Here is a 10,596-nt window from a genome sequence, read left to right on the forward strand (position 1 = left end):
AAAAAAAAAAAAAACTTTCAAGTTTCAACTGAACTTCTATCCTTGGTATAACGGCTGAACCGAAACTATTTTTTCGGCTGGTATGTAATAAACTAGATTATTCTGCAAAGAAGCTTGATCAGCAGGGTATGGATAACCCGGGTCCAAACCCTGACCGCACAACTGTCCACCTGTGTCAACCGGTTTTGGGTTTGGGCTTTCTAGTTTGGTCTTAAGTGGAGGCTGCGTGGCATACAGGGACACTCCAAAAGCCGGTGAACCAGAGTTCGAATTCTCCAATCCGAACAAGTAATCGGATGCCTCGGAAGCATTACTATTTGTTCGAGAAATATCGATTTCTTGTCCTCTAGGAGGGAGTAGAAACAATCTCATTCGAGGAATTATTTCATTATTATTCTGGTTCTTGTTATTTATTCGCTGTAAATCTAATTCCTCGAATTCCTCCATCATGTTCTCAACATCCTCGTCGTTTAAAACACTGATTAAACTGTCAAACCCTTGATTAGGAAGCTGATACTTGACCGTAAACTCACTGCCTACATTAAAAACCTTCAAGAGCTTCAACATGAACGAGGCGTAACTGATGTTACGTTGGAATGTTACAAGATGAGTACTACCACCAACATAGCGAAGTTCATTATCGTAGGGTCGAGGCAGAACCTTACCTCCCATGCTACACATCAACCGCACCACTGACCTCTCTTCTCCCTTGATTTTCCCTTTTGCTTCTTTCTGAATCGATCTAGTCGTAATAGTAGAGTTCAGTTTCATCGCCTCCATAGTCGAATAATAATAAGCAATATGGGCATTGAGTATGTCGGAGAGTAAAAGAAGCAGACGAAGTTGAGAATCTTTGTTGGTGTTTTGCATGGTGGTTTTTCTTAATTCTTGATGCATTTGTTTGTTATGATGAATGACAACAACAATAATATGATAATTAAATTTATACAAGATTAAATTTGTATAACGGATTTTTAGTTTAACCAGAATTTTTGTGAGAAACAAATATCGATTACATCCTGATAAAGTGAATAAATTAATATGGATTTTTAGTTTAACCAGAATTTTTGTGAGAAACAAATACTGATTACATCCTGATAAAGTGAATAAATTAATACAACAAATGAAGAGGTCAGGTGAAATTTGTGGTAGAACTCTGGGAGTCTCCTACTGTTCTTGTACGACATCGAGTCTCCTACTGTTCTTGTACGACATTTTTTGGCGTTGCTTCATTGATATTGACGATAGAAGGAAAGCCAAATCCTGGGTTCGTCAATTAACATATAAAACGGTTTTATCATACACAATAAAAAAAACGTAATTAAATTATGTAATTCATATATATAAAATGACATTGTATTTTGACGACGCAATCATTTTTTTTGATGACTTAACTACTATTCATTTTAACATATAAGAGTATTAAGATGAATTTAAAAATTCAACATTTTTATTTAGTAACAATTCTCTTATAAAACCGTTATATAGTAATAAAAAACATACTTAAGGTAAAAAAAAACTTATAACACGATAATATACTAACTTTTGCTTTTATTTTGATAACTTGATATTTATAGTAAATATTGTAACAAAGTGTCGTCGTCCGAAACTTCTGCCAATAACGATGTGCACCCTTGCTCACGCCAAGGCAAAAATGCAAATAACAACGAATGTTGTTCCAGTATGTAGCAATCGCCTACTAGCACGCTTCTCGAGCCTCGAGACCGTGTATCAATGATCATAGTCATGATTGTCAAGGGCGATACGCGAAAGCAATAATAATAATATAATAAGCAATACGATTATTAAAAACAAGCAATAAGTAACAATCTTAAAGGTAGAAATCGGTTACATTGACCAACACTCCCTACATTTAATATAGGACTAGTTGGAAAGCCCGTGCGATGCACGGGACTCTATTAAGATTATCTGTAAAAATATATTCTTAAGTTAATAAAAAGAGTAAGTCTTGCTTAAAACGGGTCGGATTTTAAGACGGGTCGTTGTGTGAGAGGAAATGGGTAGAGGGGACAAAGGTGGGACCCCCCATGTGCTTCTCCACTCACCCTAAATGGGTATTTTGTGAGAGAATATGGTATCCGTCTTATTAATAAGACGGATACCTTGGTCTGAAATAAGAATTGGTGTAATAAAAAAGGTCTACTATGTTGTCATTGATGAAAAAAAAATCCGTGATTGGTATAGATGATAACCGATGAATTATTAGTGTTTTTAGCATAAACGTTTTGCCATCAATTAGTATAACATATTAACATCAAGTGGCATAATTATAGTATGTCGCTAGCTTTTTCATTGTTACAGGCACAACCGGTATTTAATTAAATACAAAACGCTTTCTCTATAAATATGGTGGAGCTCACTAATGTGAACCCTTAATAATGGAGGCATATCTTTATGAGTTTTGCAAATTATTTTACACCTACGTAAAACTGAATGATGCTACAAAAAACTGCAGGTATCAAAATTATATATATTTAGTGCGTTGAGAGAAAATGTTAGATCTCTTACAACACAATTTTACCCTGACTATTTACAATTAAGAGTATTTGCTTCTTATAGACATCTCGCAATATCTCTGATTATATTACATAGAATGCACGGGCACCTAGTAGTATTATCTGTGACAACAACAGTTAATAGTTTATGTCATTTTTTAAAATAGTTGGGTTACCAAGTTAGTATAATAATGTCAGTTAGTAGTATATATTTTATGGCACTGCTGAAAACGTTATTTTACGTTACTATGGTCCTTTAATAGAAAACTATTAAATTTAACAAAAGTCAAACTATACTAAAAATGGAAGCAACCAAAATTTTGGGGGTTGGCTTAGATGAGGGCAGATTAATCATCAGTTCCTATAACAAAAACGCAACGAAAGCCTTGTGCCATTTGGTATTTAACTATATCAGTTGTATACTAACATTAACTGTTATAGTTCGATTATAGAGTTACCGTTCTTATTGTCCTAGCACCATCTATTTTTTACCGAAATAGTCTTTGACTACTTATCCTTAAAAATTCCATGCAAAATATATAATATGACATCTTAATTTAGTAAATTATGAAAACTTCTTTGTAAACAATGTCCTTCTTGTGGCCTTGATACATTTGGTCTCTATCATCGATGTAGAACCTTAATCTCTCGGATGACGTTGTTCTTGAAACTACATTAACGCTCCCCATTAATAAAAATTGGTTTCGGCAAGTAAATTTTAACATGATTTAGTGACTTTAACATGATTTAGTGGCTATACCTAACTCTTGTTTATTGTTATGGCGCAGCATTAGAGCCGGCAAACAATGACACGACACGAAAACACGACACGAATTCGACACGAAATTAACGGGTCTAGCCCATTTATGTAAGTTGGTCGACAAGGACCCGACACGAATAACCTATTTACTAAATTACTCCCAAGTTTTCTTTATAATAACACTTACACTTTCCAAATATGACATGACATGAAAACATGACACGAAATTAACTGGTTAGGGTTGAGGTTTGATGACCTATTAATGTAACTGGATCGACACGAATACGACACGAGATTTAATTGGGTCGGGTTTGGGTTGAAGAGTTCGTGACCCGTTTAAATGTTTAAATGTGACACCTGAACTCGACACGACCTAATCTGTTTGTCACGTCTACGTAGCATGACCTGAACGTATATTGTCTATGCTTAAGAACGAAAAGAATCTTTAATTTGTTTGTATATGAGGAAGTCATTATTATCCTCGTGTTCAGTACCTTTTGCCGACTTTGGAACCCGTAAGTATCTTCCCTTCTACTATGAATTTTTCAAAGTGACGGATAATAAGACAGGTCCCGTTAGATAATCATCTTACGGAGTTAATGCTCCTCTACAACGCAACCGGCATACCACACTTAGTAGAGCATACTATTATGAGTTATATTAAAAAAAAAATCATCATGTATACTCTCTCCCCTTCTTAAACTCTTTCACCTTGCTTCTTAGAGGTCAAACTTTTGTAACTAAAGTTTGACCATTAATATGTCGAAAATCATGATCAAACTTCCGCAATAACAATTGTGTAGAGGCAATACGGAAGATCATTGCGAAGAGAATGAAATACATTTAGTGTGAAATTCCTAAGAAGATGAATCTTACTCCAAAAGTCTACACCAACTAAAATACCCGACCAAATCTCGCATAATGAAAACAAAAGCGACGCCTAAAAGTAAGGATGCCAAATGGGGATAAGACATGACGAATGTAGGCCTTCTCATACCCGTATTTAATAGAAAACTTACATGCCCTACTTGTCGCAAGTAAAAATTTTCAAAACCATAACCGCTTCAACTTTGGGAGATCTTAAAATAATTTCATTCCATTTAAATGTCATATACTTGTCTATTTTATAACTTTCTCAAATAATTCTAATATTATTTTACCCATATATAACACCCATGGTCGGCGCGATTTAAAATTCAGTTTGAGTCTAAAACTTTATTTATATATTCCTACGTCCAAGACAAATGCGATATAGTTGGACACTTGTGATAGGTTTTCCTTTTTGATCAAATTAATTTGTTTTTTTCTTATTGTAGAGCTAACAATAGTTTTTATTCTTACGTAGAAAGCTTACATTTATTTTGACCTAATTACTTATTTATTCTATTCCTCATGATTTTGGAGTATATATATACCTTGTGTTACAATGTCTAATTGCTAAATATTTATTCTGAACCAATAGCTATGTTGGAGATTATAAAATTAAAAATGGAACTTAGCTTGAGATCAACTACTAACAATAGGGTCAAAAATGAGTAAACATTGGCAAAAAAAACATCAAGAAGTAATTAGATATGAGGAAGGTCGGGAGATCATGAAAAATCTCATATTTAGGCTTTATTTCAAAGAAATTAGCTTCTGAGCAAAATTTCATTTATCTTAATTTTTTTGTAAATATTTGATAGATAAATTATTTACCAAAATAAGAGTAGCATGTGAGAAATAAGTTATTACCTGTTTTTTTTTATTCATTCAATTTATAATATTAAATATTGAAAACTTATTATGTTCTTTTATATCATTTTATCAAAAAAAAAAAAAAAAAAACTACCTTTCGATTAGTTTGCCAAACATTTTTGGCTAAATCAATTAAATTATCACCTCTTAGTTTTCAGTTACCTTTTAAGCTACATTTTTAGGTTTCAGTTAACTTTTCAGTTAGTATGAGAAATAAAACTTAAGATATAGTAGAGTTAATTATATTTTACTCTCTTTTGAAATTCACATTTTAAAATTTACTCCATTTTGAAATTTTTCGCTAAAATTACTCCCTTAAGTTGCATATTTTTTCGAGTTATTTAATGAAAATACTCCGAACTATTGAGGTGCTTCTCAAAATACTCCAAACTCTATTTTAACTGTCAATATACCGAACTTCTACACCTATTATCTTTTATTACAACCGGCGGAAGGGCTACTTGCTGAATCAGTCGCTTTCTCTTTTAAGCCTTTCTCTTTGTCCTCCCATTCTCATCTACCTTATGTATAAACTGCTAAACGCCATTAATTCTCATTCTTCTCCAAAACACTAAACCGCCATTAATATTCTCCTATTCTCGTCTTCTCCACTTATCTTCTCTGAAACGCATAAAAACATCTGGACAAAGTAATTAATCCTGAAACTGAACAAACCATCTAAAATATCCAAACCGTCTCTAAAATCAAGTAATTAATTCTAAAACTGAACAAAGTAGAAAGTCTCAAATAACTTTAATTATTCTACATCTGAAATATTCCATTCATAAAGAGTACTGATTTATTTAAATGCAGCTCCTGGATAATCACAATATCCAAAAAGACGGATAAATTTGCCATCTTTAAGCTGAATTTACATCAGTTCAATTAGAGAATGATACTAAGTGAATGCGAAAATTACCGTGGAACTGATTGCTTTCTCAAGACCTTTGAGTTTGAGGTAAGAAAGACATCTACTTTGCCCAAAGACAAGCATAAGATATGTGCGTATATATAGGTGATGTCTTTCAGATTAAAGCAGAAAAGGTGACCCTGGTTCAATTGAAATGATATTTTGGAATGTTGAAGGAGATTCCGTGAATGCACCAGATTTTGACATCTCATCAAGTATTGTGCAGAATTTAATTGAATTGACTCAATTGAAAAAAAAAAAGTGTGATTTATTTAGGGTGTTTGTGATTATGTGTGATGGAGTGAAAATGAAGAATTACAAGTATGAATGAAAAAGATTAGTTCTCTTGATACAACAAGTGAGAGAGAAAGATGAATGGAGGTGATTGCCAGATAAATTACAGGTTCATGTTGAAAGGTAAGAGAAGGAAGATGAAGATAAATTATATTATAAGGAGAAAGATGGGATTTACCTGTTGCTACCGGTTAACAAATGAAGAATTCTATTAAAAGAGAAGAGGGGTAAAAGTTGGGTATATTGATAGTTAAATTAGAGTTTGGAGTATTTTGAGAAGCATCTCAATAGTTTAGAGTATTCTTATTAATTATCCCTATTTTTTCCCCTAAAATTGCTTCAAAACTTCAATTTAAGTGATTTATTTTCTTTGTTTTTGAACTCTTCCTCCATTTGTCTACATAGTTATACCTTTCAAAGTATAAATTGGCTAAGGCACAAACGGAATAAGTTCAAAAATAGACGAAATAGGACACCTTAAATTGAAGTTTTGAACTAATTTTAGGACAAAATGCAACTTGGGAGTAATTTTAGCAAAAAAATTCAAAAGGGAGTAATTTTAAAAGTGTGAATTTCAAATGGGAGTAAAATCTAATTAACTCGATATAGTATATGAATAATGTTTGTATTATAATTAAGGGTATTGCTCTTTCACATACGTCATTTACTCTTTTACATACGTCATTTACACTTTTACCCTTGTCATTTTTTCAACTCCTCCCCCAATTCATTTTTTTCTTCCCTCTTCCCTCATCTCACTTCGTTCAGCGTATGCATTTTGTTTTATAGTTTGTAGTTTCCGCAACCCGAATAACAGAATTGATAAATGATACACTTCCGTTGAATCCACCAGTGTTATGTTCATTTGGTCAACTAATGTTGTTAAGGCGATTGGCAATCAGTTATGGGTTTCGGAGGAGGATAATCGAATTACACATCCTTCTTTTCTCTGCACCAAGTATGCTTTAATGTTCTGATACAATTTCTAACAGCATATGGCTTTTTCGATGGCTAAGCCAAGTCATATGGAAAGTTAATGATTGATAATACTACCTAATCGATAACAATTGAAAACCAAGTTACTAATTGACAAACCCTAATTTTATAACAAAGTAATTGATAAACAGTTATTAATACGAGTATTGCTAAACATAAAAACTATTTCACTGTTTTAATAACTTGAAGAATTATAATTCATTATTAAAGTTTTTAGAACAATTGAGATCAATTTTAGGGAAAAAACCGAAAAAGTAATATATGAACCCTAATTTGTCAAGATTTCGGAAAAGGGTAACATATGAAAAGTTAATGAAAAAGTGTATGTGAAAGAGTAAAGTCCGTATGTGAAAAAGCAATACCGATAATTAATACACCATATAATTAGTTACATTGTGTATTTTGAGTATCACCTACTTATATTAGATTAATCTTATTAAATAAATTTAATCTACTTATATTAGGATAACTTTATTAAAATATTAAGAAATCTAATTTTATTAGGATAATTTAATTAAATTTATTTCGAAATCTACTCTTGTTTGGAATTGAAATCTAATTTTATTAGGATAATTTAATTAAATTTATTTCGAAATCTACTCTTGTTTGGAATTCTAAAAAATTTGGACTCTCTAATATCGCTCGAAAAGTTTCTGCTTTATATATATGTATTGATTTGTAGCGGGGAACATTCATTCAATGCGCAAAATAACTATATTTTTCCTCCTACTCATTAAACCGAAGCTAAATTAAGAACCATAATCCGAGATTTGACATATTTGAATACTTATCTAAAAACAAAGTATCGTAAATATAAAATCTGTGTGTGTGTTTTTTTTTTTTGACAGATTGCAAGTCTTACATTACAGTAATATGGCTCTCAGAGCCATACTCAAATACTACAATGTAAAACCGAATTAGAAACAACACAAAGTAATAATTCCTTAATAAAAAAAACAACAACTAGGGAGCGATTTTCATAGGCTATCTGAAACTTGATGATAGTGAACAATGGTCTGGTCACGAGCATTTTCACCCAAATCAGCAGCTTAACAAACATTTCTCTCAGGAGATTGAATCAGTTGAGATGTCGTGAGGCAAGAACGAGGTGCACTTACGCCACAAGAGCGTAGAAATTTAAAGTGGAAAGTAAACCACGAAGGCCTACTTCCGGTGGAGATGACTCTCCTACACCACGTAGAACGATCACTACAGTCATCGGACCAAAAACCAAATATAAAGAGTAAGCTGAGAAGTTAGGAAGAGGGAAGTTTCACATCAAGCCCAGCGTCAAATTCATCCAGCTACCGACATTGACGGAAGAAGAACAAGACATCCTCTCACCCAAACCCACTTGGAACCAAAGTTGGCCGTAACCAACACAAGCCCAAGAGCACTGCTTCGCTATCCCAACAAAATTATTTATTCGACAAATACAACATATACTCCTATAAGAGGAGATTTTTAGGAAAAACAAACTAGCTAGAAAAAGGAATTGAAACAACATAAAGCAAGGGAAAGAGACCACCACCTCTAATCCAACCATCTACACCGAAACAACCCATCATACACTTGCTCATAAATTTCCAGCTCCCAAAAAAACACATACCCAGTAAAGTGACGATAAAAGACCGATTAGAGAAAATTCGTTCGAAAACCCTTGATCAAACGAAGGACCAGACAACAAGAAAGACATAAACAGGAGCCGCCAAAAGGACATCCCCAGACGATCTGCGACACCGAAAACAACCAAACAACGCACATGCAAGCACCAAAACGGGAGACAGGCCAACTCCAAAACCCGATAGAACAAATAGACAACGATCCGAAAGGCGGGGGAAGGGGCGAGGGAGAGGGGAACGCCAAATCGGACAATCAGACCCATAAAACAACAACGGACAACAACACGGTCCGACCACAAAACCAAGGGAGGTGGGGAAATGGGGGGATCACCTCCCTGACAGCCGAGCAAACCCAAAACAACAACAACGGACTTCAACAGTCCAACTGCGAAGCCTAGGGTGATGGGGGAAAGGGATCACCACCCTAATTGCATGCACGGAAAAGGTGATCCAGAAAGACGATCGTCTCAAGGTGCCTGCACAGTGGATGGAGATTCACGAGGACGGGAACATTGAAGATTGAAAGGAAGGCAGGCTCACACCACAATTAAACATAAAACAAGATAATGGATCATTGAATCAAGAAGAAAAATCAGAAAATTCTAGATTAAGATCGATTAAAACACAAAATTGGGTAAGAATGGTTAGAGTGGGATTTGAGAAAAAGGGGTCACCGGAGATGGACCACATGACGGGCCAATCGCCGGCGACCCGAGCAAGTGTACTCAGGGATCAGTGAGAGGAAGGGGAAGATGGTGGTGTCAGTTTTTAATTTTTTGGGGAGTTTTTTGTAGAGAGAAAGAGGAGAATTTTGTTGAGAGAGATTTTTTGTATGAAACTTTAAAAATCTGTGTATTGAAGTGTGCAGAGCTGCATACCATCACACTAAATTAGGACTTTGGGCTATTCTCTTTTTTAACTAACCTATGTCAAACACGGTCCTATAAAAGAGTTGTTGAGTCGGGATTGTGCAATGATGCTAGGCCTAGTTTACTACTTAAACTTGGGCAAAAAATGTGGTTTCTCGTCCGATGGGCCGACAATAAGCCCACATTATCCACGTAAACACGGTTCTTAAAAAAACCCCCCAAATCTCATAATTATCAGTCTAAAAAAAAGTATCGTAAATATAAAATCTATGTGTGTTGAAGTGTGCAGTGTCTGCATACCATTACACTAAATTAGGACTTTGGGCTATTCCCCTTTTTTAACTAACCTATATCAAATACGATCCTATAAAAGCAGTGAGGATTCTCTCCATTTCCTAAAAGAAATGGATGGTCTATTTCCTATCAACGGTCAAAATTTCATCTCACGGCGATTTAATGGTTCATGTTTTCAATCGATAAATAAAGGAAAAATGCAAAAGAAAGAGAAGTGTAATATTATATTGTAAATTTGTAATATAAGAGGAAATGAAGAAGAAATTAAGAGAAAGAAATGGAGAGAATCTTTACTCCTATAAAAGGAAGTGTGCAGAGTCTTCATACCATCACACTAAATTAGGACTTTGGGCTATTATCCTTTTTAACTAACCTATGTCAAATACGGTCCTGTCTGTAAAAGAGTTGTTGAGTCGGGATTGTGCAATGATGCTAGGCCTAGTTAGCACTGAAAATTGGGCCAAAAACGTGGTTTCTCATCTGATGGGCCGACAGTAAGCCCACATCACCCAAGTAAACACAGTTCTTTTTGGCGCCTATTTTTGGCGCCAAAAAACCCCCCAAATCTCTTAATTACCAGTCTCACCCCTAATATTTC

The 10,596-nt window shown here is 34.3% G+C and overlaps 1 protein-coding gene across 1 annotated transcript; it reads right to left on the reverse strand.

Annotated features, from left to right (window-relative positions):
- Nucleotides 1-36: 36 nt before the first annotated feature.
- LOC141608391 (uncharacterized) lies at nucleotides 37-780 on the reverse strand. The gene has a single exon (XM_074427750.1). It carries the CDS (start codon nucleotides 778-780, stop codon nucleotides 37-39), a length of 744 nt encoding a protein of 247 aa, XP_074283851.1.
- Between the last annotated feature and the right edge of the window lie 9,816 nt (nucleotides 781-10,596).

Source organism: Silene latifolia, chromosome 10, assembly GCF_048544455.1.
Source record: "Silene latifolia isolate original U9 population chromosome 10, ASM4854445v1, whole genome shotgun sequence".
In the NCBI taxonomy this organism is placed as follows: domain Eukaryota; kingdom Viridiplantae; phylum Streptophyta; class Magnoliopsida; order Caryophyllales; family Caryophyllaceae; genus Silene; species Silene latifolia.

What these genes read in the sequence shown, in the direction of transcription:
- LOC141608391 (XM_074427750.1), bottom strand. Translation starts at nt 780, where the DNA reads ATGGAGGCGATGAAACTGAACTCTACTATTACGACTAGATCGATTCAG.